The following is a 27,824-nucleotide window of genomic DNA, read 5'->3' as shown; positions in this document are numbered from 1 at the left end:
CAGAGCCTGAAAAAGATCTCTGACAGGGCGGTGAATTTTTAGAAGGTCTTCGGGAACTGCTAAGTCACTGTGGACACTAGGACAATAGGACCCTTTCTCTCTCCACGCCGGAGTCAGGCGGACAGACAGAGCCAGGGCCTCCCGGCTGGGACAAAGGCCCCAAGTGAGGTCAGGCAGTGCTGTGGGAGGCAAGGGTATGGTGAAGAACTGGGAGGTGGGATGTGTCAGAGCATCCAGAGGCAGCAGGAACCTGGCAGAAGGCCAAATCACAGGCTCCTAAGCGCCGTGCCCACTGGGCAACCAACGCTCAAGCTGCTACCTACTGCCCTGGGTGGGTCTCTCTTTTCCAATACCTCTTAAATACGGGGAACAAGACATCCTGATGGGAACCCCACTCGACTCATATGTGGAGGAGGCTGAGAGCCAGGGCACACAGTCAGGGTCCCGACAGTGACAGCTGGCAGCTGTGGCCGGGGTGTGGCCCTACTCCAAGTCTCCAAAGAGGTATGCTGGTGCTCTATGTGTGACTCCCGAGGCACTAGCTAGCTACTGTCCATTCAGGGCACTGCTGAGTTATTCCAGGACACCCCCTTTCCTCTTCCTCCCCTCCCCCCCCTTCCCCAGGAAGCTCAACAAGCCAGGAGGAGGTTTCCTGTTTGCTGCCCTGCCAGAGAGGCCCAGCAGGTGAGGGAGGATTCTGATTCTAGTCTCCCATCCACTTCTGGGACTCTCCTTACCCACAGAGCAGAGAAGATGATGTACCTGTGCCAAGTGAGAGGTTTGATGATGAAAATCTTGGAGAAAGGGCCGGGAAGCCCAGTTTGCCACAAATCCACCATGCTACATAGAAATCATCCACCCACCGTGCTCCAGTGAGTTCTGAACCCAAAAGACAGACTCTGGCTCTTCTCTAGCCTGCTCCTTTTCAGGATCCATCATCCTGGGTCTTCATCCACTTACAGTTCCAGCTAAATGCCCCGACAACCCCCAGAACGCATTGAATGAGCAACTGTGAGCCGATACAGGATAAAGCAGGGTCCACTCTGACCCCAGCCTCTTCCCTGTAGATCCTTAAGAACCAGTTTGTACTCTCTGCTTATTCTGCGTTGGCTGTGTGGGCAGGCAGATGAGCCCAGGGGCTGGAGGAAGGAGGATGATGATGAAGGTGGTGAGGTTTGAGAAATCGGTGCTTTCTTAGGAAAGAAGGGCCAGCAGAGTCTCAGGTCCTAAGTGCTACCTTCCCAAGCCTCTGTCTGGGACTCAGTGTCTTTTGCCATTTGTTTTTGTTCTCGTCGCCTGGCTTTTAGAAAAGGACTAAGAATGGCCAGGTGGGTTAATGGGTATAAGGCATGCGTCCTCGTGGCCCTCAATGCTGAGTGAACCAGGTGTGAGGATATGCAGCCATGATTTGCCTTCCCTCATGATGGGACTCCAGCCAATGAAAGGAGCTCTGGCTGGTTCAGGCACTGATCATCCACTTCCTAGCTTGCAGTGACCTCATCGCTACAGCCTCCGCTGACTCAGCCAAGACCAGCCCAGTCTAGCCAGCCGGAAGTCCTGCATTCGCCGCACAACTTTCTGCCCCGCACGCCTACCAGGTCTGCCCCGCAAGTCAGAAAGACCGCGACGCCCCCTGGTGGCCTCCTGGCTCCTTTTTGGTCCGGATCCACTTCGCCCTCTAGAGCTACATAACTGTATCTGCAGCGCCCTCTACTGGTCACAGCCTGTGAGCCCCTTGGCGCCTCCTCCGCCTCCTCTGTTTGTCGCTGCTCAACCTTCTCTTCAGCACTGCAGGAACGGAGGCACTCTCAGGAGCTCAAAATGAGGCCACCAGGGGTCCCCCTCTCCCCAGACCCAATTCTTCATTCGGTTGGTGATCTGATGCAGGCAGTGGTGAATCCTCAACCGGCTGGGCAACCCTTTTGCGCCAGGCATTGCTCTATTCTCCAAGTTCTTGGTGATTTCTCTGACCTTTTGCAAGGTAATAATCGCATCGGGACCTACCTTTGGAGGGTCTGCCTAACACTGTCTGAATGTCCACATGTACACAGAAGCATCAAACTTTGGGTTCAGACAACTTTATTCCCACCTGGTTTTGCTGGCAACTCCATCCTAAAAACTCTTTGAAAATCAAGAACGAATAGCACAGTGTCCCCTAACGAAATCGAGGGACAAGGAGGCAGCTGACATGAGAGGGCAGTTGAGGCACTTAGGGACTTACCGGGTAAAACCTGAGGCCCTTATGTGAGGGGGCGGAGCCTAGGCTGGGCGGAGCCACCCAAGTGTTTCCCAGAAACCCCTTTGAGCGCTGTCCTCTGAATTTCAGTCCCACCCCTCTCATGTCACTCCCTATCACGGGGAAGAGCACTGGCAGTTGATGTGAGAGGGTCTTGCTGGGGGCAGCAGTCTTCCAGGCCTGCTCCCTAGAGACTGGAGGGCGGTGTCAACGGTGCCTTCCTGTGCCTCGAGAGCTGTTTCCGTGGTCCTTCTGGGGCGTCCATGGAGCGCAGAGCACGGCCCTATGGAAGACAAACACACCCATCCTCTGCACGGCGCTCCTCCTTAATAACCTGGGTCATTGCTGCTTAATCCCTGACCTTTTCAAAACACTTGCTCTGCCCTTAGGAGCCCAAGTGTGGTTGCAGGTTCTCAGCCATCTGCACCCACGAGGTCTCCAGAGCTCCAGCCTATTTCCTTCTCTTAGCCTCAGCGAGAGGCAGTGGTCACTCCAAGCTCAGTCAGTGAATGACAGGCATAATGGGTCTTTGAGCCTAGGGCTACCAAGTAGCTGGTGCCCCCTACCTGTTTCCTCCTGTCACTTACAGGCCTCCGGGGTACACAGGAAATCTGAGGGGCCTCCCAAAGCCCATTCTCCTGGCAGCGGATCAATGGCAGGTTGCGCTGAGCCAGCCCGTCTCGGCACCGATATCGAAGCACAGTGTCCACCGCGTAGCGCAGCCGAGGGCGACCAAATATTTGAGCCAGGGGTAGCTGTGGTGGAGGCCCACAGGACACTGCAAGGGGTACACATTTAGAAGCTGGGAGCCTGGCTTTGTGGATGATGGCTCCCAGAAACTTGACGGGGAGGAAAGGCGTGGCCACAGTTGACCAATAAGGGGGGCCAGTGTAGTGTGTCAGCCCCCCCACAGTCTGGGGTACACCCTGACAGGCTCTTCTGGGTAGCTTTGCTCTCCTCTCACTCGTGGCAGTCCCGGCCACCCTTTCCCTCGGCAGCCCTCACCAAGCCCCATCTTGCAGGTGTAGGATAGATGGTAGTTGCAGGGCACATCACTCCACTGTCCCTGGTCATGCCACACCATGACCACACAGTTCTCCCCAGACAGGAAGTAGCTGTCAGGCTGCCCAGGGTTCCAGTTTTCATAGAGCTGGGAAGGGGGAGTGGAGGAGGTGGTGAGACGCTTGAACCCAATAAGTACCAGGGGAAATGCCCCCAGAGAACTGGAGGGAGGACTTGGGGGGGTATCCCAGGATATGGAGGGGCAGGGTCTGGTGACTGGCACAGGCAGGGAGGGGGAATAAGAGGACAGGGGCTCTCCAGGAAGGAGACAAGAGCCAGAGAGGAGAGGCACGCGGAAAGAAGGGGTCCAGGGGAAAGGGGAACGAAACAGCCAGAAAGGGAGGAAGAGGCAGTGACTGTTACTGAGGGCAGAAAGGCTTCCAAGAAGTGACCTAGACTACAGTGCAGTGACAGTCCTCACCAGAGGGGCACCATCTGACCACAAGAAGTCACCCTCGATGGTCCTGTCATTGAGCCCAATCCACTGGTACTCCCGGTATCGATCTAGAGAGAAAAGCCAGAGGTGCAGTGAGCAGGAAGCCCAGTATTTCTGGGCCAGTGATGACCTGTTGGGGAGTCCATCCAAAAACCTCCCCAAATCTTGCTGGTTTGTGGCTGTCGGCTCAGATCTAGCCTCTTCTGCTGGGAAAGCAGCCAAGGATGGACCGCGTTCACCCATATTTTCTATCTTTCTCCCCCCCCCCCAACCAGGGAAGACAATCAAATTTGCTATCATAAAGGCTCTCCCTAGGGGCTGGTGAGGTGGCTCAGTGGGTAAGAGCACCCGACTGCTCTTCCGAAGGTCCAGAGTTCAAATCCCAGCAACCACATGGTGGCTCACAACCATCCGTAACAAGATCTGGCGCCCTCTTCTGGAGTGTCTGAAGACAGCTACAGTGTACTTACAAATAATAAATAAATAAAATCTTAAAAAAAAAAAGGCTCTCCCTAAATTCTTTTCTTTTGAAAGCTTTGAATTTTTGTTTTATGTATATGGGTATTTTACATACATTTGTGTCTGTGCACCACTTGTGGGCATCGTCCTCAGAGGCCAGAAGGCATCAGAGGGGCAACCCGGGAACGGGAATTACAGATGGTTGTGAGCTGTCATGTGGGTGCTGGGAATTGAACCCTGGGCCCTTCAAAAGAGCAGCCAATGCTCTTAACCATGGAGCCATCTCTCTAGCCTGTCTCCCTATTTTCGTAAGTAACCTTCACACCCATGGCGCAAGGGCATGCAGGTGGAGAATAGCACTTTGGAAGGGAAAGAAGAGGAGCAAACCTTGCTACCACAGAGTTAGGGAAACAGTTGCATCCGGGAAAGCAGGGAGAGACCACCCCCCCCCCCGCAGCCTAGGCAGCCCCGCAAATGTCGGACACCATGGGCCCAGTCTCCCCACAGCAGGTCTCCGGGTGAGTGAGAGGTAAAAGGTGAGGGAAGGGCCTGGAGCATGCGCAGGAAGCCAGGCCCCACCCACCGTTGACAAAGTGTTGCTCCTCAGGGGTGCAGATGCTGGTCAGATGAGCACCTAGCGCTCGGCACTGACTTTCCGCCTCCTCCCAACTCCTTCGTGTGGAAAAGTGCTTGTAGCAGGCTCCCTGGAAGGCCTCCCAGCCAGGGCTGCAGAAGTGAAGGCCTGGAGCACAGGGAAGGAAGCGGCGTGGGCTGCCAGGTCTTAGATTGGCATCTTTAGCTGGCTGCTTAGCAGCAGGAGGGGAGGACTCAGAGCCACTCAAGTGCAGCCAGAGGCCTGAGCCTAGAGGGCTCTTGGGCAGTGGCTAGATCAGCTGGCTCTCCACCCCTGGCCTGTGCAGTCCTCCATGCTGGAGAAGATGTCCTCCTCCCCGCTCTGGAGACAGAACAGTGACAGGAAGGTTGAGACCAGCTACGTAACTTGCCTGAAGTTACGTAAGTCATTCATGGCAAGGCCCAAACCAGTGACCTCCCTCCACCTCAGGAACTAGCATATTGGGGTAGGCTCCAGGCTTTGGACCTGCCCCCACGTCCTTCCACAAACTCACCAACATCGCACAGGTCCCCCCCATAGCCTGGCAAACATAGGCAGCGGAAACCCTCTTTCTCCTCCAAGCATGTCCCACCATTGTGGCAGGGGCTGGGGATACAGTCACCTGACAGGGGAGAGAAGCGAGGTGGAGGAGCCTGAGGGTAAGCTCTCCAGGGGAGGGTCCCGGGTCCCCCAGCCCAGACATCTTCCAAACCAGGAAGGCAAGCAGTTCTGCCTGGAGCTGGCCATCACTCCAGTCCATCCCCAAGTTCCGAGTGCCTGTCCTCACTCTCACCTCCCAGTTCCTGACTGGCTCAGACTCTCACCAGTGTGAGCCCTGAGCAACCAGCGGGAAGAGGCCAAGGAAGGGAAGAAGCCCAGGGCTGTCAATTATGAGACCTGGATTCCTGCCAGTCTAAGGCGGGGTCACCCGCCTTATCCAGCCTTCTCTCTGGGCCCCGCCTAGGTGCTGAAGGAGCTGTCAGCATCCACTCCATTCTGGTCCAGATGACCAGAGACAATGGCTCCTTTAACCAACAGAGCAGACTAGGTCCCTCAGACTACTCCCCAGCACTGGCTGCTGAGAACAGAGCCCACATGCCAGTGGTAGCAGCAGGGGAGGAGGAAGGAGAAGCTGGGATGATTGAATTTGCTGGAGTGCCCCAGCTATAATTGGTACACTGACCAAGCAGCCTTTTGAACATCCCTCAGCTAACATCTATCATGTCGATCATCCCTCTGCTAACAGTTTTTCAAGTAGGGTGAAGGTTGTTGGTCTCAGAGTCTTGAGCCCCCGGGAATCCTCATGCTTTCTGCTTCTCCAGTTTCCTCTCCTTCCTGGGCAGTCCTCTAACCCTGGGGGGACAGACTCTTAAGCTCACTCCTTGCCCTTTCTGCTTTAAGTTCCAACCTGGCTGTGGGCTACAGGGCCTGGACCTTGGCTGGGCAGTACGGTGTAAGGGACCCCCTTAGGATTTTCCCTCCTCTTTTTCTACCCCACAGAACCAGAAAGCATTTCTTTCCCACCTCCTGACAGTAGGCCAGGGGGTCTCTGGCTCTCTTTACAGGTGGGCTGGCACTTCAGTGACCTCTAAGGGGTTCCCTCTTCCTTACTACACTCACTCCAAGGCCAGTGGGCAGAAAGGCAATAGCTGAAATGGGCAAGCTTTTTGTGATGTAGGGGTGGTATTCCACTTGAGCCATGGAGGAGAGGTGAACCTGGGAGGGCCTCAGCCTTCCCCGAGAAGACTTCCGATGGGAACCTTAGGGTTCTGGGACAGAAGATTTCTTTCAGATGGTGGAAACCAGTTCCTTTCTTTCTGCCCGCCCCACCCTGTTCCGAATGAGCCAGGTCCTTTGGGTTGAAGAACATAAGCCATTTCTCCTGGAGTGGGGGGTCATTAGTGCAGGGTTAGTGCAGGGAGGGAGCACTGGGCACAGGGATAATAGTACTGTCTCTTGCTGGGTGCACCGAGGAAGATGATATGCTTAAGCCTTGGGAAGCTAGAGAACCAGCTCCAAGCAGGAACTACCTGGGTAGGCTACACATCATACCCGGGCAGTGTGGGTTTCTTCTGCAGGTGATGGAGGACTCCCTTGGGTGATATGTACAGTCAAGTCTGGGGTCCCAGCAGTATGAAGGGAAGGTGTAGATGGCCCAAGGAGAGATAGAGGGAGCAGTAAGAAGCTGCCATCCTGCTGTGACAGCAAGGATGTTGGCCAAAGAAGAGTGGTAAAGAGACACGTGGAGACACAGAGGATGGAGAGGGTACAAGGAACCAGAGATTCCTGATTCAGACACAGTGATGAGCAGAAAGGACAGCTGGAGATGGAGAGGTTGTCAACAGCTGGGTACAAAGCAGTTTAATACAGATTTATTTCCAAGGTTTGTTTTCCATGAAACAGTCAAAAAATACTTCACAGAAGTAGTGGCTTAAGGCTCTTTGGGGTGAGTATTCTGGTCCCCAGAGGTGAGGGGTAGGTATGGTCTCTCAGGCTTCCCTGGAATCAGTGGGGGTTGGTTAAAGGGATGGAACAAAGGGCCCAGGGAGGGAACAGCAGACAATGGGCCTGCCTTCAAGGCTGGTGAGGGCACCAGGAAGAGGCATGAGGACATTCTGTGTGGCCAGTGATATGTGAGCTACAGCAGAGGGCCCAAGGGTCAGTGGTGGGTGGGGGAGGGGACAGAGGATCAGAGAATTGGGGCGGACGTGACAGAATGGAAGATCCAAGACTGAAGGTCCACGGGGAGAGACAGGAAAGGGAATGAGGGCAAAGGACCAGAGGGTCCAGGGGAAAAGGGTGGATTAAAGGCCAACGTGTTAGGTGGCCCAGAGCTGGAGGAGGAGGAAAAGGAGAAAAGCGGGCATTGAGCCTTCAGCAGAATTACCTGATGAGGGAGCCACAGCCACTCCACCGCGGCTGGCACTGTCGGTGGGCAGCACTGGCTGGGCCTGCACTGAGGTGCCTGCCAGGATAGTTCTTCCAGACTTCTCTTCTGAGGGGGTCTCCAGCTCCCTGGGACCCACAGGGGCCCATGTAGCTGGAAGTAGGGAAGGGCCATCCTCCAAGCTGGAACTCCCTGCCTCCTCGCTCTCTCGAGGAACCCCAGAGAGCTCAGGGCTCCCAGTTTCCCCCCCTACTTCTCTTGCCCCACCAGGAGTAGATGTGGGGCTTCCCTCCCTCGGGGGGAGCAAAGTCTCCGCAGGCGGTCCACGGACCCTTGGAGGCCCAGGAGAAGGTGAGGCACCCAGCTGTAGAACTGCCTGGGCTGGTGGGGACACCTGGGAGAGTGAATGCTCTGTTTCTGAGCCAGTAGGGAGAGGGCTGCTGAGCTCTCTGGGCCACACCCACAGGTCTTCCTGCTCCTTCTCTTCCTCCAGAGCCTCCAAGTCTTTGAATCTTTCTTCTTCCTCCAGGGCTACGCCTTCCTCTTCTGAGGACTCGGTAGGTGGTGCAATGGATTGGGTTTCCGATTCTGACCACAGCAAGACAGTTCAGCACCAGGGACAGTGCCCCAGACCAAGCAAGGGAAGGGAAGGGGAGGGGAGGGGAGGGGAGGGGAGGGGAGGGGAGGGGAGGGGAGGGGAGGGGGAGGGAAGGGAAGGGGAGGGGAGGGGAGGGGAGGGGAGGGGGAGGGAAGGGGAGGGGAGGGGAGGGGAGGCCCCGAGGGGAGGGCCCGAGGGGAGGGGGAGAGGTAGAGCGCCTGGTACGTTGCCTGTCTGGAAGAACTCTGACCTGGCCTATGCATTGAAGGGCTCTGCAAACTGCCTCTTACTGGGTCAGAAAAGGCTGTTGCATCTCCCTCTCCCAGTCTGCCAACATTTTCCAATCTTGGGGTAAGGAATATATTTCCTTCCCAGAGAGCACCCTCTAAACACAAGTTTCTCTAGCTGAAGAGAATTGGGTGTGGAATTTACTTGAATAACAAATTTGGGAGAGTGATAGGAGAGATACCTAAGGCAGAATTATGTCAGTCATGACCCTAGTGACCACTTGGGCTTACCCTCCTACCCCCAACTTCTCTCAGGTAGTGAAAACCCAAGGCAAAGGCTTCAGTTACCTAGAGGAGTCCTGGGGGCCTCTGCTGGGTCTTCTGGGGTAGAGCTTCCTCCTCCCCCATCTTCTGAGATGGGGATGGAGTAGATGGCCCCACGAGACTCGCTCTCCATAGCTTCCTGAGGCAGCTGCAGTTCCTCCAGCTTTTCTGTCACTGTGACAATGGCCTCCAGTCCATCTGAGGCTGGGCTAGAGGCCTCAGAGAAAGCAGAGGGATGGGCGGAGTCTGTGGCAAGAGGAAAAGGCCAGTGGGAAGTTAGGTGTGCATCTGAATCCTCCCAGGGTATGGGCTGCTTCTGAGCCTCCAGGCTAGACCTCTACAGGTCCTGGAATGTGCTTCACCTATCCCTCGAGTGCTAATGGAGTGCCTTCTAGTTTTAGGCCAAGCTTTCTCTGAGTATGGTATAGAGAATGCTAGGGAAACCTGAAGAAAATAGACATAGGCAATAAACACATTGCACAATAGAAAGAACACTTGAGAAGCAGTGAGATGAAGTGGGGGCTCACTTTCAGATGGATCTAGAAAGGCTGAGTGAGCTGCTCCTTTAAGTGTGAATACGGAGTGGGTGGATGGAGCAGGCTCTGTACTGTGCAGGCTAGGCTTGCATGGAGAAGGGTATAGACTCCATCCCCAGGAAGAATGCTCAGTGGTCACTGTCTGAGGAGCTTGGAGCTCAGCTAAGGCTAAGGAAAGGTAAGGGACCACCTCTCGGTGCGGTGCTCAGTGGCTCAGGGTGAATTACCTCATCCTCTGGGGAGGGAACACAGAGTAGAGAACCAATGACTCCAACGTAGAGTTGGGCCAAGAGAAGCCCAGAGAGCTATCTCTAGCCAAGACAGACAGGACTGTTTGACCTGTTCCAGTGACCCTTGCTCCAGGTCACCACAGACCAGCAAACCTACACCCTTCATCTCCCCTCCTTGTCCCTCCACAGTAATGCCTCTTACTGCTTCTTTCAGAACAAAGTGCTTGGCTCAGAGTCTGCACTCAGCTGGCTTCCTAGTACCACCCTCTGCCCCCTCCTCAACACTCAGTGTTGAAAGTCCTGTCACCCATAAGCTGTAGGATCTGGAACATTCTAAGGAGCGTTCCACTCCCACGTGCATTTTGTTCACTGAAGAACAGAACAGTTGGTTCATGGAAGTGAAAAAAATGTCAGCTACCTCTGTTGGCCAATATGCTGGCAGGCACAAGGATTGAGGAAGCTAATACAGATTACTGAGGAGTAGTCTGTGGGCAAATGGCCAAGAAGATGGTGAGGGCTTGAATTCCAGGCCTGGCACTGACTGCTGCAGAGGCCACTCACCTCGGAAGCAGTAGACATTGAAGCGGTTCTGCTTGCTGGGGAAGCCAGTCTGGTTAGGAAAGAGGAAGAGGGTCTTGACTCCTGGCAGGCCGCCCCCACAGCGTTGGCTGGGCGTGATGATGGGGTAGCGCACGCTGCCATCAGCCAGCCAGCCAGGGCTACATCTGTCCAGGCCACCATTCCAGGCTGCGTACAGCTGGCCTGTGCTAGCGATCTGGGCACCACGTTCCAGACAGTAGTCCCGAGCCTCCTCCCACGTCAGCTTGCTGGGAGGGGCGCCGAGGAACAGTTCTCCTGAGTGAAAAAGAGGAGCTGGGTCATCAGGCAGTTGGCAGTACTTCCAACCTAGACGTTTAAACGTTCCTAGGCAAGCTCATTCCTGGCGTGGGGGTCACCTTGCCCACCTGATAGTACCAAAGTCTGCATGAAACCCAAGATGAAAATTAGTACTTAGAGAGCCTGGCCCCAGTTCCTCGCTCTACAGGACTCTGCTGAAACTCACCACCCCCACCCCAGCCCCGCCCTCACCCCGGCCTGGCCCCGCCCCCACCCCTCTGTCTGCTATTTGCTAGGTCTGCTCAGAGGCTTGCCTCTGGGACAGTGTTTGGAAGAGTGCATTAAGTGCCTGCCTAATTTGCCTGTCCCCTTAGACATGTGAAGTCTAGTGGAGGACCCAGAAGAAACCAAGGGCCATGTTGCAGAAGGGCTCGTCACTCCCAATCACCATTTAGGTCTTCGGCATAACAGTAGACATCGTAGAGATCATCAGGCCCCACCACTCCGTAGTTCCGCACGCCAGGGTAGCCATCCATGTCTCCAGAGCAGGCCTCTCGTGGGTTTTGGATGGGGTACCTAAAAGGGAGGAAGAGGCTAATGTCTGGCATCTTCCCCCCAGAAGGCTGTCCCATGTCAACCCTACTGCTGTGTATGTGTGTGTGTGTGTGTGTGTGTGGGATGTCAGGATGCAGGAAAGTAAGGCCCAGGCAGAGCCGCAGGCCAATTTTCTTTCCAGAGGCAGGAAATCCTGAGGAACTTCGATGGAGGGTGGAGGTAGCAAGCATCCCGATGTGACCAGAAGTTCCTGGTCTACATCCCCAGCCCACCTCACAGTTTGGTCGGACAGCCAGCCTGCATCACACTGCTCATAGCCGCCGAGGTAGGCAGCATAGAGCTGCTCCGGGGTGGCAATTCGGGCTCCTATGCGAGCGCAGGCTTCCTGGGCTCCAGCAAAGGAGAAAGCATAGCGTGCAGAGCCCTCTCTGTAGAGGAAGACGACCCCTGCGGAGAAGAAAGAACTCCTGAGCTGGCCGGACCACCAGCACACTGACCTCCCCCTCTCTTCTGTCACTTCCTGTTCACAAAAGGCAAAGTCCGATTGTGCTCCTGCTACAGCTTGTGGGACTGTCTCCCCACCACATCTCTGGCCCCCTATTCAGCCTGTGCCTTTCCCCTGCAGGGTTTGCTAAGCCACCTCACAATCAACTCCTTGGGGGTGGGGGACTGAGTCCTTTCCTCCCTCTCTCTAGGGATCTCACTCTCCTCTCACCTTTGACCTTGACCTCCACAGCGTCACTGCTGTCGTCGATACCGTGCTGGACCTCGCAGCGATAGACCCCGGAATCATTGGGCCGCAGTTCGCTCAATACTAGAGACACATCTGTGAGCGATGCGGGGTAGGCAGGCAGCGCCACGCGGAACCGGTAGGCTTCGTTTACCTTGACGCGCAGCCCACGAGCCACCAGCACCTCCACCTCCCGGTCCCCGGACAGGAAGGTCCACTTGACCCGGGGAAAACCCGGCGCGGCCCGGCGACTGTGCGGCGGCCGCAGGTGGTGGACGTGGCATGGGATGGCCAGGGCACCGCCCAGCACGCCCCGCAGCTGCGTGGCACCGATGCGCACGCGGAAGGCGCGATCCTCTGTGGACAGGGGTCAAAGCCGGCTGCAGCCAGACGCAGGACGTAGTGCGCCTGTGCGCTTGGCTCCAAGCCCCGCCCCTCGATCCAAGGCGCCTGGGGTGCACTGCCCGGCTCAGGGTGCTGAGCACTGCCCAGGGTCCTGAATTTGATCCTCTACCCTTAGCCTCCTACCTCGTGCTCCTTTGCAACCCTGACCCCCAAGATTCCCCTACTTACTAGGGTCCCCAATTCATCCCTATTTTGCAGTTGCCTCCAGCCCTTGCCCACAGCACTTCCATATCTCCTTCCTTATGCCTAGGCTGGAAGCATGTAGCTGGGGCTAAACCGAGACAGCCCTCTGTCCTGAGAAAGATGCAGCAGACATGGTCCTCTGGATGCTTACTCACCGGAGCTGTCTTCTTTCAGGTCATCAGCGAGGGCGGCAGGGGCTTGGGTCAGGACCAGAGCGGTCAGCAGGGACAGAAGCAGTGGGATCATTCTGCACACTGATGGAAGAACTTGAAGAGGAAAGAGGAAAGTTGTTAGACTGCGGAATGCACTTCTTCCGTTCTCTATCCCACCATGCAGGTAGCACATACCAGAATCACCCCTAACTCTGTTTCTGATTCCTATCTCCAAGCACCAAGAGGTGTCCTCAGTCAACTCACTGTGTGACCTAAGCCAAGTTCCTTACCCTCTCTGAGCCTGTGTCTTCTTTTTTTTTTTTTTTTTTTTTGGTTTTTCGAGACAGGGTTTCTCTTTATAGCTCTGGCTGTCCTGGCGCTCACTTTGTAGACCAAGCTGGCCTTGAACTCAGAAATCCGCCTGCCTCTGCCTCCCGAGTGCTGGGATTAAAGGCGTGCGCCACCACGCCCGGCTAGCCTGTGTCTTCTTAATTGGAAAAAAAAAGCACCATCATTAACACCTTATGCATTTTGATGGGGCTGTATGCTTGAGTGATCTGTCTGTCTGTCTACCTGTCTAGCTGTCATCTACACACAGTTACCACTGTCTATTATCTATTTACCTATTTATAATCTACGACAGAAAATACCCTGTGCATAGGCCAGCACCAGACACATAACAGATGCCAGCGAATACTTGTAACACAGTGGCTGGTGGTACTGCGTAATCAGCTCTCTGTGCACTTGTATTCAAAATCTATGCATCCAAACCAGCCACCCGTCAAACATGCAGGAAAAAAAAAAAAGAGTCTGTTCTGAACACATACAGAGATTTTTGTCACTGTTCCCTAAACAGCATGCATACACTTAGGAATTATAAGTCACCTAGAGACAGGTTCCTGTGTATGAAAGACATGCGTAGGTGAGATGCAAAGACATCATTCTGTGTGAGGGACTTGGGCACCTGCAGGTCCAGGCAGCCTCTAGGGGTTGGAGACTCAAACCCACAGACGCAGGGGTGGGGTTGGGAGCGCAACTATGGTCCTACTTCACCCCCTTGGCAACCTCCCCCCAGCCCTCAGGTGCCAACCAGGAGTTTCTTTCCCCCACAGTAAAGCTCCAGCCTTCCCTTCCTAACCCTTCCTCTTCCAGGAGGGCCTCCTAGACTGAACCCTGCTGAAACAGCGGCTTCTCCCTCTGCTTCCTCTCCACCAGGACTTGTAAGGAAGCTCCCCTGGTGCCCAACATCCTCTGCCCCCTCCCTCCCTCCCTCCCTCCCTCCCTCCCACTTTGCTCCCAGCCATTCCCCTCTGCCTGGCACGGGCTTTCCCACCGGATCTCCTGGCTCAAAAGCCAGCTGGGACAAAGACCCTGTCCCTGCCAGTCTGGCCTCCATCCAGTTGCTCCTTCCCCCACCCATCTTTTGTGAAAGCCTACAACTTGGAGTGTACTGGAGAAGGGTACAGGGAGAGGCCAGCCCCCCCCCCCCCCCCCCCGCTGCCCTGGCCATCAGCTCTGGAAACAGTTTCTCTTTCTGAGATCCCATTGCACTAACAGGCTCACCAGGAAAGAGAGGTGGATGACTAGAGAGGGTTAGAGCTAACTCTGAGCCAAACCCGGAGCCAGGTCACTGTGCCCTCAGGAAGGAAAGCTGCACAGACAATGAACACACTCTGTAAAGAGCCAGACTTGGGAGTATTCGGGGACCCAGGACTACATGGCTAATGATGCTGCCGGGGTCAGTTACAACGTCAGGCAAGATTTCCTACCGACCATACCTATATTCTCACTGGCTCCATCTCCCACTGGGTCTGCCTTCATAGTCGCTTGCCTGAGCCTAAGTGGTCCTCCCAGATCCTCCCAGGACAGACTCCCCTGCTAAGCAGCTCTCTGGCCTGTGCTGTGCAGCGGGCCGGGTGAGCAGTCACTCGGGTTACCGCTGGCAAGTATGAAGGGAGCCAGGTGCTGGAGCGTTCTGAGGAGGGGAGCTGGGAGCAGGAGTTACTCACACGCCCGCCCGGCCCTGTGGCCACCTCTTTTACCCGTGTTGGGGCAGCACGGGATGAGGAAGGAAGCCTGAGGCCAGAGGATCCGACTGCCCTGAGACATGAATTTCTGACCCAAGTGGCCAAGAGTGGCTCCTGTGACACTTCCCGGAGGAAGGCCACCGCAAGGACCCGAGCTCAGCAGTCCCCTGTCGTCTCCAGCCCGGGCATCCTCAGTCGCTCCGCAGCTCAGACGTCCCCTGGCTCCTGAAGGCTGTGCGGCGAGGACGGTGAGCGAGCAGACGCGTGGCTCAGGGTGCCGATGCCGGCACAGAGCGCTGCGCGCCCACCTTCAGAGAGGCGCCGCTGCCGACCGCACCCCCGAATGCCTGGGGACCCCAGGAAGCTACGGTGGGTCACTGTCTCGGTCGCCCACAGCAGCCAGTCTCGCGGCCCGCCTTTGCCCACGCCCGGATCCTTTGGCTCAGAGAGGTCAAGAAACTTACCCAAGGTCACACAGCAAGCAAGCAAGCGACCGATAGGGCCAGGCCTCCGCACTCACCTTGCGAGGTCCCCTCTGCGCACACCGCGCGTCCCGCAGCCGCAGCCGAGACTGCGGCGCAATGCGCGGGCGCGAGCAGGGCCGGGCGCGCGGGACCCAGACAGGGGCGCCAGCTCGCCGGGAGCCTCACAAAACCCCCTTTCTTCCCACGCGCCCCGCCTTCCCCGCCGTCCCCGGCTCTTGCCGCCCCCGTGGGGGGCTCTGCGCGGTCACGGGACCCGCTGCCTTCTCTGTGCGGGTTCCGGGCGACAGCGGGCAGAGAGAGGACAAGCGAAGTAGGACAAGGTTCCGCGGACGGGAGCCCAAGACTTGCAACGGGGAGGGCAGAAGGGGCGGGGAGGGAGCGATGGAGGGCGCTGTGGCGACGCAGGATGGAGAGTTAGAACACGGGAGGGACTTCTCATTGGTTAAAGGGAGGAAGACCGGCTCAAATTTAGTCGCGCAGAGGATGGAGGGACGACAGGAGCTTTGCCCCGGGAAAGAGGGCACTGCTGGGTGAAAAAGGGAAGTCCTTTTCTCAGGCCAGAGAAAAGGCAGATGAGCACAGCCATCCCTCTTGAGGAAGCGTTGATCGGGCTGTGCTCCCCTGGTGCTCCCTCTCCCTCCCCGGCGGAGATGCTGACTTTGCAGTGGGTTGACCAGGTGGAGGTCGACCGGCAGAACTACGGGTTAGGCAACACAAGTCAAGAGAGTCTAGGCGCGCGGTGCCAAGTGGTACAGTGAGTGATGGAGCAGGCGTCACAGGTTGCAGACCAATGTGTGCAGAGCGAGAGTCTGCTAAGCCTCGGCTGGGCTGCCCAGTGTGCAGTCAGGAGCCTGGGGGTGGGCCTCAAGGACTGCCAGCTGCCCCCCACCCCCACTTCACCCGCTGCTTCTCCCTGCTTTCCCAGGCTTCCCACTTTCCTCCTCTCGCTTGCGACTCCAGGCAAATCCTTGGCACCAGCTGTAGGCCACTCAGCCAGATCCTTGTCCTCAGTCCTCAGGCCGGTGTGGGGGCTGTGACCTTACCATTTCTAGATTCCCCAAATGCTGACTGTCTGCCTGCAGATACCTTCACCCCCAACTCAGGGAACAGTTTCCTAATCACGCCCCCCCCCCGCTGTGGATGGAGTTCCAAAACACCCCCCCCCCAAAAAAAAACCCGCCTTCAGAACCTCTGGAAAAAAACAAACTCCTCTCCAAAGCCTTACAAGTTTAAAGAGAGGACTCCAGCTAATGCCGCCCACTGTAAGGACAGGACAGAAGGACCTTGAAACCCGGGGCAGAGTCACACAGGGAGAAAACTACCAGGCAGGGGTGCCAGCAGAAAGGAGACAGAGTGGGGCCCCTGAAGAAGCTGCACAGGAGGCCTTCATTTATTCATTCCATAAGCTTGACCCACAAGTCATCTATGCATGAGGTCCTGTCTGGGGCCCTAAGACTGGGGGAGTCAGCAGCTGGGAAGGACTCTGAAGTTCTGGGTGCCCGCTCTGGGTTGCACTTGAATGGCTCACCAACACATGGATGGGCTCCATGCCCTGCAGGTCTCCCAGGTGGAGCTAGGAAAGAAACCAAGGGACTGCAGTTCAGCCCAGTTGCTGTCTCGGATATAACACAATCTTTGCCTGGGAAAACCTGACTGTAACCAAGGAAGACCGGAAAGAGATACCTCCCCCCAGTCCCCGCCCCCGCCCCCAGCTCAGAGTTACCAGTGTGCACATCCGGGGAGAAGGGGAAGAGAATCCTGGGGCCAGTGGAGCCAGCAGGTCAGGGATGCCTTGGCCTCTGATTCACCCACCCTCTTCTGATCAACCAAGCAGGGCCCCCACCACTCCTGTGGAATCCTATTCTTTGTCATTCACACCCTTATGAGGTCTACCCCATGAGTTCTGGTTAGGGGCTCAGCAGCCCATGGGACCTGAGCCTTTGATAGGGGCCCCTTTCTATAAAGTGGGTATTATAAAGGCCCCCCTTTGTTTCCAGCTGGGGACATTTGCATCGAGGTACACCCACACAACTCTAACCATTGCTGATAGGTACCTTTTCCCCAATTATGGAGTCTGGCATCTTGACTCTTAGCCAAAGGACTCTGCTCATTTCTATTCTCCATCTGAGGTGCTACTGGACCCTGGCCTGCTCCTTGCATCCCCTTTAGATCTTAGACAGAGATCTTGGCACTGGAAGCCAACAGAGCCAGGAATGGCGGCTTTCGTGTGCAAACCCGTGTCCTAGCAACAGGGCATGACAGTTCTCATAGCCACAAGGGTCTTCTAGATGCCAAATGGTAAACGGTGTCACAAGGGTCAGCCAGTTGAATCAGAAGTGGCCTGCCCAGGACTGCTGCACCAAGGGCTCAGGAAAAGAGGGAGGAGGAAGGCGAGCTTGGAGAAAGCCAGGCAGTGGCAGCTGGCCTGCCCTGTCCCCACGTGGTGCAGCTGGCTGCCTCCCAGCCTGCCCTGGAGACTTTTCCAGGCTCTCTTGAAGAACCAGAAATCTCCTCCCGATTTCCCAGGGCAATAGCTTCCATACAGGCCAAAGCTGTGGCCCAAGGTGAGAACCCATGCTGCTCTCAAAGCTCCTGCCTCCCAAACACCCCTCTTCGGTGTTGGCTCTTACTGTGCGCCCATCTGAAGTGGCTGCTGGAAGGGCTGGCTGTTCAGACTTGCGCCCTCTCCTGCATTGGCAGCCAGCCCCCCTCAGGGCCCAGACACCTGGCTTCTTGGCTGGGAGGGGCCCAGTGCTGGCACAGCTGTGCTCAGAGAATGGGGGCTTTGATAGCCTCAGAAGGGGGCCAGGAAGCATAGCAAAGCTTAGAAATGTCAGGGGGTGGTTCGAGAGATGGCACAGCTGTGGCCTGGAGCTGGATCTGCAGCTGAGTTTCGGCCACCAGGGGCAGGCTCAGAGGAGATCACTAGAGGTACCAGAGGTGTGCATCACCTTCCCTGCAGGCTCACTCCTCTGTGGTGTTGGGGCATGCACCTTCTCTCAGTTTCTCCACATCTAAGATGGTGCCAACACATTGTTGAGCGGTCTTATGTTGGAGCATGTACGTGATTTTTATTTATTTTATTTTATTTTTAAGATGTATTTATTTATTTTATGTATATGAGTACACTGTTGCCGTACAGATGGTGGTGAGCCATCATTTGGTTGCTGGGAATTGAATTCAGGATCTCTGCTTGCTCCGGCCCTGCTTGCTCTGGCCAAAGATTTATTTATTGTAGGTACACTGTAGCTGTCTTCAGACACACCAGAAGAGGGTGTTAGATCTCATTATGGATGGTTGTGAGCCACCATGTGGTTGCTGGGATTTGAACTCAGGACCTTTGGAAGAGCAGTCAGTGTTCTTAACTGCTGAGCCATCTCACCAGCCCCCTATTTTATTTCTATCTCTATGTGTGCAGGTGCCCATGGAGCCCAGGAAAGGGCATTGGCTCCCCTGGAGCTGGGGTTACAGGTGGTTGTGAGCCATCCTAGTGAGTGCTGGGAACTGAACTCAGGTCCTCGGCAAGATCAGCAAGTGCTTTTGTTTTGTTTTGGTCTTTTTTGGAGACAAGATCTCTATGTAGACCTGGCTGTTCTGGAACTCATTATGCAGGCCAGGTTGGCCACAAACCCACAGAGATCTGCCTGACTCAGCTTCCTGAGTGCTGTGATGAAAGGTGTGCACCACCACGGCCAGCAAAGCAAGCACTCTTAATAGCAGATCCCCCTCTGCAGTCCCCCACCCAAGCAATGCTTGTAACCCAGCACTTGTGGACGGTCAGGTCAATCCCATTTCGGAAGGGAGCAAAGGAACAGCCAGCGTTTGTGCCCATGTCAGGGCATCCACTGTGGGCTCATGAACAGAGTCACCAAAGGTGGTGATTGTAGAGACCCTGCTGGACCTCCTCAGCAGGACTAGCCCCTCACCAGGGCTGCTTCTGTGCTCGGTGCTGGAGGCCTGGCTGGGTCCTTGAGACCCACCAGCTACATTGGGGCACATTGATCTGTGCCCCTGGGGAACAGATGTTTCACCAGTGCTTATCTTGAGCCAGATTTGCCTGTCCTGACCAAGCACCTAGGCCAGCCCCGATGTCCAGGGCACAAAGGAAATGATGAGCCCCTGCAAGGTCACTTCAATCATGGCTCACAAGCAAGGGGTTCACTTTACAGTGGACTGGCTCTTCAAGTGCCAGGAGCTGCCAGCCCAGCACACTCACGCTGTCCTTTTCTTTCTCTTTTCCCTTCTTCCCACCCTCCTTTTTTGCTTTCTCTCTCTTTTGTGAGTGTACACGTTTTTGTGTGTGTATTGCTAAAATTCTTTCCTAGGGGAGACATATAAACACCTCCCCTCCCCCACTGTCCCAATGACAAACTGTAACTTTAAGGTTTGTTTTGTTTTGTTTTGTTTTTCGAAACAGGTTTCTCTGTATAGCCCTGGCTGTCCTGGAACTCACTTTGTAGACCAGGCTGGCCTCAAACTCAAAAAATCCGCCTGCCTCTGCCTCCCGAGTGCTTTTAATGATGGTTCTTAAACACTTTAACCACTCTTTTATCGTACCATCCACCACAGGTAGTGTAAAAGTAAGGATACGGGCTGGAGAGCTGGCTCAGCGGTTAAGAGCACTGTCTGCTCTTCCGGAGGTCCTGAGTTCAATTCCCAGCAATCACATAGTGGCTCAAAACCATCTGTAGTGTGATCTGATGCCTTCTTCTGACATATATGTATGTGCAGATAGGGCACTCATATAAAGTAAATAAATGAATTGCTTTAAAAAAAAAAAGAAAGGATACAGGGGAAGTGGACCTGTTTAGAAATGGTTCTTCAGAGGAAATCAGGAAATCAGTGGTTCAGTTCACAGGTCAGCAGCGGCAGCTTGGTCCACTTGCAAACACTTCAAGGATCACCAGCAGTCCAGTCAGGTAGAGTTGGGATAGCAGCAGTGGTGGCATGACTTAGCAGGAACAGCCAGACCTCAACCGAACCTGCATGTGTCAGCAGGAGAGACCAGGGCCAACAGGAACATCAGGAAGAGTTCCTGGCTTCGTCTCTCTTACAGAAGTGAAGATGTGAGACCCACAAGTGTTGCACAGCTAGCTCTACCAGCAACCCTCTTTACACTGTCCGTTGAGTCCTATTTATACTCCCTCCAAACATCACGGGTCACCTCTCAGTCTTGCCTCAGCAAAGAGTCTGGGTCTTAGCAAAACTCCACGTGAGTCTGCCTCAGCTGACATCACTCTGCCAATCGCCTTCGTCCATGGAAGTGGTGAGAAAAAAACAACACGGCACACCACGGGAAGTTTTTTGGTACATTTCTTTTTATGGAGTCCAGACCAATGGAGCTCAACTACACGATGTAAGGTGGATCAATACATGTGTATTGGTGTCGAAGAATCCTTCATCGTGTGCTTGCTTTAGCAGAACATTCTTTCACCTGTGTCCCCTTGAGCAAAATGTTCCTTCTCGTGTTTACTCCAGAAAAACACCATCCAACAACAACTGACGTTCCAAGGAACCATTAAGTTTCTACAAAGTGAGGTTCAGCTCCATCAAAGTTCACTTGGGGAGCCAGTGAGTTCATGGGTTGACTAACAGAACACCAGTGAGGGAACCTTATAGGAGTGTGCGTGCTTCCTCCCTGCCAAAGGTCACACTGGAGAGTGTTTACCTGGCAGGGATGCTGGCTTTCTGGTAGCTGCTTAGATGGAGCACATGACCCCCATCTTCCCAGGCCCTTCCCCAGGAAATGCAATTAGGGAAAAATGGCATGGAGGTGATATGGAGAGGCTGGAACTCAGGTGAGGGTCTCCTGACCCGTGACACTCCTCCCTCTATGAGGGGTGTAAACAGCCAACAGGCTGAATTCCTGAAGATAATTGGCTCAGAGGACAGTCATGTGTAGCAATGTATACATGTTTGTGTCAGAATGCTTATGTGTGCCTGTATGTGTATATGTGCATATGTGTGGATGTATAGAAGTCAATGGTCAATGTTAAGCCTTCCTCTATGTCTCTTCTCCACCTTATTTTTGAGGTATGTGTTGTTGGGCAGGGCATGGTGGCTCGAATCTTTAATTCCAGCACTTGGGAGGTAGATGGCTCACCACCATCTGTAATGGGATCCAATGCCCTCTTCTGGTGTATCTGAAGACAGCGACAGTGTACTCACATAAAATAAATAAATAAATCTTTTTTTTTTTTAAGATTTATTTATTTATTATATGTAAGTACACTGTAGTTGTCTTCAGACACTCCAGAAGAGGGCGCCAGATCTCGTTGTGGATGGTTGTGAGCCACCATGTGGTTGCTGGGATTTGAACTCTGGACCTTCGGAAGAGCAGTCGGGTGCTCTTACCCACTGAGCCATCTCACCAGCCCAATAAATCTTTTTTAAAAATTAAAATCAATTAGAGTTGTCAGATCTGGCGACACAAGACTGTAAGCCCAGCGCTCAGAAGGTAGATCCCCATGAGTTGAAGACCAGCCGGATTTACAGAGAGAGTTCCAGACCAGCCTGAACTGCATAGTGAGATTCTGCCACCTCACTGTAGTAAGGTGCTTACAGCAGGCCACCACCTTGAAGTGTCAGGGACAAGACAGATGGAGTCAGCATGAGGCACGGAGGCTCCAGCAGGGCTATGACCCGTGTCCTTCAGCACTCACCTTCAGAGAAGTCAACTTGCCACCATCTGGGTTTTTGGGAGGTTTTGCTCTGCTGAGGGTACCTGTCTGGGTCAAGGGCAAGACAGGAAAGCCAGTTTAACCCTCCAGGAAGGTGGTTGCAGTCCACAGGGGAGCTGATTTCCTTTGCCTCGGAGAAAGGGTTTTCAGAGATAATCATCCAGTCTCCCTGGGTTCTCCAGTGAACTCCGAGCCTTCTGCCCCACCTCCCTAATCCTGTCCAAAAGTCTCTTTGCACCTCTTCCCCAGCAGGCTACAAACTTGTTCCTACCTCAAGACCTACTTCAGGGGAGCCCTACCCAGGACATGGACAGAGGCCAAACGCTAAGTCTCTGTATCTGAATGCTTGTATTCAGGACAGCAAAAGGTGGGGGAAGTGTGTTGTGAGTGACCCCACCGTCACACAGAAAGCCGTGGGCATTGGCTTTCAGGGTAACCTTCCTAATTCCTGGAATCTGTGATTGACTTACTTTAAGGGGGGTCTTCTTGGTGTCATTTCTTGCACATATATGTATGTTTTAATGTGTATTGCCTGCTTGTCTGTGCACCGTGTGCATGTAGTACCTGAGGAGGCCAGAAGGGGGCGAAAGAGCCCCTGCAACTGGAGTTACAGATGGTTGTGAGTCACCATGTGGGTGCTTGGAATGGAAGCCGCATTCTCTGAAAGAGCAGCAGTCTTTCCTAAATGCTAAGCTAGTGGTTCCCAACCTTCCTAAAGCTGTGACTCTTTATTACATTACCTCATGTTGTGGTGACCCCCCAACCATAAAATTATTTTACTGCTACTTCATAATGGTAATTTTGCTTGTTATGAATCGTGATGTAAATATCTGATATGCAACCCCTGTGAAAGGATCGTTTGAGTCCCAAAGGGGTCGCGACCCACAGGTTGAGAAGCCTGCATGGAGGCGTGTCCTTCTGAGAGACAGAAGAGGAGGAGGCATAGTGACCACAGTGGTAGAGCTGGCGTGTGGACCTAGGGGAAGGAAAGCTGCCCCCAGAGACGTATCTCTGCTTACACTTTGATTCTGACCTCTTAAATCAAGTCTGTGGTCATTTGAGAAGCCACAAGAGACTTCCAATGGTGCACTTCATAAAGAACGGATCAGACAGCATGCTGGCCCGGCCAGTCTCAGCATCGTGAAGACTGCCTCCGAGTGTGGCAAAAGAGAAGCCTATGATGTCATTTACAGACTATTCCTGGGGTGGGGAAACGTGAATAGAATTTAATCAAACTCCTAAATATAGTTACAGGGGACAGAGGAATGCAAGGACACTCGCTACATCCAGAACGGGAAACTCGAGAGGGGAATACCCAGCTTTGTTCTGTTTTTTTTTTTTTTTTTCCCTTGTCTTTCTTCCTTCCCTCTCATCTCTGGCATGTGTTTACTCGCGTGTACACATGTATGTATGCACTCATGTATGACTGTAAGGACCAGAGGTCCATGTGGAGCATCTTCCTCTATCTCTCAACCCCGTATTTTTTGAGAGGTCTCTCCCTGAGCTGGAGCACTGTCGTGGCTGGCTTAGCTGGCAGGGAGCTTCGTGTCTCCACGCCCAGAGATCTGTGCCACCTCACTCGGCCTTCATGCGGGTTTTGGGGATCCGAACTAGGTCCTCATGTTTGTGAAGCAACACTTTACCCACTGAGCCATCACCAGCAATCCCCGCTGCCTCCTTAGGTAAGGTTCTATGGAGTTCATCCAGGCTTGGGACTTGCTCTGAACCCAAGGACGACCTTGAGTTCTGATCCAGCCTTCTCTCCCATGAGCTGGGATTACAACTGTGCACGGTATTCAAATTTTATTTTCTCCTTATCCTTTTTAGAACATTAAATTAAACGAATATTTTAAATATTATTTATTTTATATATGTAGGTACTCTGTTTCTAATCTTCAGACACACCAGAAGAGGGCATCAGATCCCACTACAGATGGGCCATCTCTCCAGCCCTACCTTCTTTTTTTTGTTTGTTTTGTTTTTTTTTGGTTTTTTGGTTTTTCATGACAGGGTTTTTCTGTATAGCTCTGGCTGTCCTGGAACACACTTTGTAAACCAGGCTGACCTCGAACTCAGAAATCCACCTGCCTCTGCCTCCCGAGTGCTGGGATTAAAGGCGTGCGCCACCACGCCCGGCCCCAGCCCTCCAGAGGAGTGCCTTTGGGGATCTAAGCACCGAGTGGTCCAGACAATCCTGATGGCCCAGAGGCTGAAAAGTGATGAGGGGATGCTGCTGCTGTCTTCTTGTCAGTGCTTATTGATTGCTAGGAGCAATTGATGTTAGTGATGCTATGTGCCCCAGGAATTTACTAGCTGGTTTGTGCAATGTCTCAAAACCCACAGTATAGCCAGGAGACCAAAGCCTGGCAATTAGGTTGAAGCGTTTTACTTGCTATTGGCTATTGGAGGTGCTGTCTGTCTGTCTGCTCACTCCCTGTCCCTTATATACTGTCCCACGGAATGAATTCTTTTTTAGTAGCTATAGCAAAAAGATTTAGTGATTATTACCTTGGAAAGCAATTTTAAGGGATTCCATTCATCATTTGTATTTTATGTATATGAGTGGTTTTTTTGTTTGTTTTGTTTTTGTTTTTCGAGACAGGGTTTCTCTGTGCAGTCCTGGCTGTCCTGAAACTCATTCTGTAGACCAGGCTGGCCTTGAACTCAGAAATCTACCTGCCTCTGCCTCCCAAGTGCTGGGATTACAGGTATGCGCCACCACTGCCCGGCATATATGAGTGTTTTACCTGATGTTATGTATATGCACTTAGTGTGCACCTGGTGTTCTCGGAGGCCAGAAGAAAGAACAAGACCTCCTGAAACTGGAGTCTAGGAGAGATGGAAGCTGCTATGTGGGTGTTGGAGACCAAACTCTGGTCTTCTGCAAAGACAAGTGCTTTTAACCACTGAGCCATCTCTCCTTCCACACAGCAGTTTCACAGGATACCTCAAGTAGTGTTAGAATTCTCCTACCTCTGCACTGTTAGAGTCCTCCTACCACTGCATTGCTAGAGTCCTCCCACCACTGCACTGCTAGAGTCCTCCCAACACCTGCCTTGTTTAGTGCCTTTCTCCAGCCAGGTGCCTGTGGTGTAGCCACGGCTTGAACAGCAAGTGCCTTCTTGAACCACACAGCAACGTTTTCACCAGTGACAGGCCATGAGTACCATAAAGGCAATGGTTCTATGAGACTCAGCTGGAGTTGGAGTCTTCCTACTTCGGGCTGCAGGAGAGAGAAAAGGAATCTGTGGAAGAAAAGAGAACTCAAGGAAGAACTTAACAGATGTTTGCAGACCTCACTCGGCATTTGAAGTTCAGAAATGAGGAGATTTGGTGCACTAGAGGAATTCTGGGTAGAATATGAGTGCCCTGGAGAGGAAACTGGCTGAGCATAGCATAATACTGACACAGCCATCGACCTGAAACTACGGTCTTGTATAACCATGCTGGCTGCAGACTGGCTATGCAGTCAAGGATGACCTTGAACCTCTGATCCTCCCACCTGCGTCTCCATCAGCCTGAATTCCAGCCGTGTGCTGCATCACCAGGTCTATATGCTGCTGCGTATCACCGAGCCCAGGGGTTCATGAATGCTGGGGAAACACTGAGCTACACTCTTCTCTCTTTCACTTTTAAAGTGGCCAGCTGGCTGTTTCCATAGCTACCACACTGTGTTACACTTCTATAAACAGTGCACAGAAGGTCCAGGTTCTCAAAACAACAACCGAGTTGAGAACACCAGTTAGGCTCAGGCACAGTGACACACATCTATAACACAGCACTGGGGAAGTCAGATAGGAGTTCAAGGTCAGCTTCAGCTATAGAGTCAGTCTGAGCACAGCCGAGCTATCTCAAAAAATAGTAAAAGTGGTGGCATACACCTTTAAGCCCAGCATTCAGGAAGCAGAAACAGGCAGATCTCTGTGAGTTCTAGGCTAGCTCTGGTCTCCAGATTGAGTTCCAGGACAGCCAGGGCTATGCAGAGAAACCTTGTCTAACAACAACAGCACAATTGAAAATATTTCCAACACAGAAGAGTTTCCATAACAGATAGAAAAGGGTTTTGAGTTTTTTATTGTTGTGTTGTTGGTTTTGTTGTGTTTGAGACAGGGTCTCGCTATGTAACCCTGACTGGCTTGCCGGTGCTGAGATTAAAGGCGTGCACTGCCTTGCCTGGGCCCTAATAGACAGAAATATTAATGGTGCATTGTCTGTCCATAAGCAAAGTCAGTTTTTCGTTTGTTTGATTTTGTTTTGAAAGGAAGTCTGTTGTGTGACAACTCCTTTGAATTAAAATATTCTGAGGCTTCAGAGACTCAGGAAGTAAACGCATCTCAGAAATCCCATTGCCGGGCGTGGCGGCGCACGCCTTTAATCCCAGCACTTGGGAGGCAGAGGCAGGCGGATTTCTGAGTTCGAGGCCAGCCTGGTCTACAGAGTGAGTTCCAGGACAGCCAGGGCTATACAGAGAAACCCTGTCTCGAAAAACAAAAAGAAAAGAAAAAGAAATCCCTCAGGAGGCCCCTCCCCAGGTTACCGGGACAGCAGGCTCCTCGCGGAGCTGCTGTAGGCTGCTCAGAGATGCGGGCTGTGCAGCTCGTCACACATCCTGGGATGGGCCTTTTGAGGATGACGTAGAGTGGTCCCTATTCCTGTAAGTAACCAAAATAAGTTCTTTGGTTTGTCAAGGTGGCTTTAGTGGAATTTTGTTCTTGGTGACGCATCTGGGCGGGAGTGCTTGTTCGGTTCTCTTCAGGAAATCACACGGGTCTATGTAGGCCAGCCTCTAACTCCTCAGCCTTCCAAATTCTTGGGTTACAAGTCTGAGCCTATCTAGCCACAGCCAAATTTATGATGAAAAAGAGAAATGGGGGAAAATTACCATGAGTGCATTTCTGAAAACAGCTTATGTCTTTAGGAAGAGCCTCAGTCACTCAGGAGGCAGAAGCAGGTGTATCTCTGTCAGTGTGAGCCTAGCCTGGTCTACATAGAGAACTCCTGGACAGCCTAGGCTACATAGTGAGACCCTGTTTCAAACAAAAACTCAAACAACTTTAATTAAAATAAACAAACAAGCCTCCGTTAATTCTCAGAGGATCCAGAAGAGGGCGCTGTGACCACAGGAGATTCGAGCTGCACTGGTTCTATTGCCCCTCAGGACCTTTCATGCGACAAAATGCAGGTAAAATAAGGATGAAAATGAACCTGGCCCCAGGTGAGCCCTGGGTAATGTGTATTTGTGTGTATGTAATTGTGCTTTATTATTTAAAAAATTAAAGAATGAAAAATTAAATAAGAAAGGTTATAGACTAGGATATAAAATATTTTTGGTATATCGTGCATTTGAGCTGTAAAGTGTTATGTATGAAGGTGGGAAAAAGTCCCTCTAGAGGTTGGGCATGGTGATGCACAACTTTAGGCTAGCCTTGTCTTAACAGTGTGTCCCCTCCTCTGGATCCTCTGAGGACTAACTGAGGCTTATTTACTTTAGTTAGAGTTGTTTGTTTGTTTGTTTGAGACAGGGTCTCACTATGTAGCCTCGGCTGGCCTGGAGTTCTCTATGTAGACAAGGCTAGCCTCAAAATCACAGAGACCCACCTGCCTCTTAACAGGGAATTTCAGTTCTACACAATAAGATTGTCTCAAACAAACAAACAAATAAACAAACAAACAAACCAAACAAAAAGGCACAGGGTGGGGAGGTAGCAAGCAAAGCTAGTTTATTATTGAAACCAAACCATTTAAAATAGTCTTACTATATTTGTTCACGTGTGAGTTTGGTGTACCATGCATGACTCTTGTGTGGAGATCGGAGGAAAACTTAAGGGAGGCAGCTCTCCTTTTCCCGCAGTTCCCAGAGATCAGCGTCAGGTCATTAGCAAATGCCTTTACTTGAAGAGCCGCCTCAGCTGCCAGGAAAACTGTTCGTAATCACCTGAATGTATGCAGCCTGGGTAGTCACAGGGTGGGGCCTGGCCTTTCCAGTCTGTCCTTGCTTCACTGTAGCTACAAATTAGTGGAGTCTTTTGACTTCCTCCACTACACTCTTACTTTGCTTTGACACATGGTCTCTATGTAGCCCAGGCTGTAGACTTGGCTAGCCTTGATCTGACCGAGATCCTCCTGCGTCCACCTCCTGTGAACTGGAATTAAAGAACTGGG

At 53.0% G+C, this 27,824-nt stretch overlaps 1 protein-coding gene across 3 annotated transcripts; it reads right to left on the bottom strand.

Annotated features, from left to right (window-relative positions):
- Positions 1-2,072: 2,072 nt before the first annotated feature.
- Positions 2,073-15,333, bottom strand: Bcan (brevican). Of its 3 annotated transcripts, none has more exons than XM_021158655.3 (14): positions 15,018-15,333; positions 12,474-12,584; positions 11,716-12,087; positions 11,273-11,447; positions 10,894-11,021; positions 10,170-10,463; positions 8,867-9,088; positions 7,694-8,281; positions 5,321-5,428; positions 4,777-4,935; positions 3,720-3,802; positions 3,242-3,386; positions 2,824-3,014; positions 2,073-2,519 (listed from the first exon to the last, which is right to left on the bottom strand). In XM_021158655.3, the coding sequence occupies exons 2-14, from the start codon at positions 12,562-12,564 to the stop codon at positions 2,424-2,426; spliced, it is 2,652 nt and encodes an 883-aa protein (XP_021014314.1). In that variant the 5' UTR covers positions 12,565-12,584; positions 15,018-15,333; the 3' UTR covers positions 2,073-2,423. The 3 variants fall into 3 exon arrangements, with proteins under 3 accessions (XP_021014314.1, XP_029331487.1, XP_029331488.1); XM_029475627.2 differs by having other exon boundaries at positions 14,962-15,047; XM_029475628.2 differs by lacking the exon at positions 15,018-15,333 and adding an exon at positions 12,761-12,894.
- Positions 15,334-27,824: the final 12,491 nt, after the last annotated feature.

Source organism: Mus caroli, unplaced genomic scaffold (assembly GCF_978045245.1).
Source record: "Mus caroli unplaced genomic scaffold, Mus_caroli_1 scaffold_3, whole genome shotgun sequence".
Lineage (NCBI taxonomy): Eukaryota > Metazoa > Chordata > Mammalia > Rodentia > Muridae > Mus > Mus caroli.
This window is presented reverse-complemented; position numbering and strand designations above follow the sequence as displayed.

Excerpts from the sequence above, each read along its gene's own strand:
- Bcan (XM_021158655.3), bottom strand. The coding sequence starts at position 12,564 with ATGATCCCACTGCTTCTGTCCCTGCTGACCGCTCTGGTCCTGACCCAA. Across the intron at positions 12,088-12,473 it reads CCTGAAAGAAGACAGCTCCG|AGGATCGCGCCTTCCGCGTG; the intron begins GTGAGTAAGCAT and ends CCCTGTCCACAG. Across the intron at positions 10,464-10,893 it reads TTATGCCGAAGACCTAAATG|GAGAACTGTTCCTCGGCGCC; the intron begins GTGATTGGGAGT and ends TTTTTCACTCAG.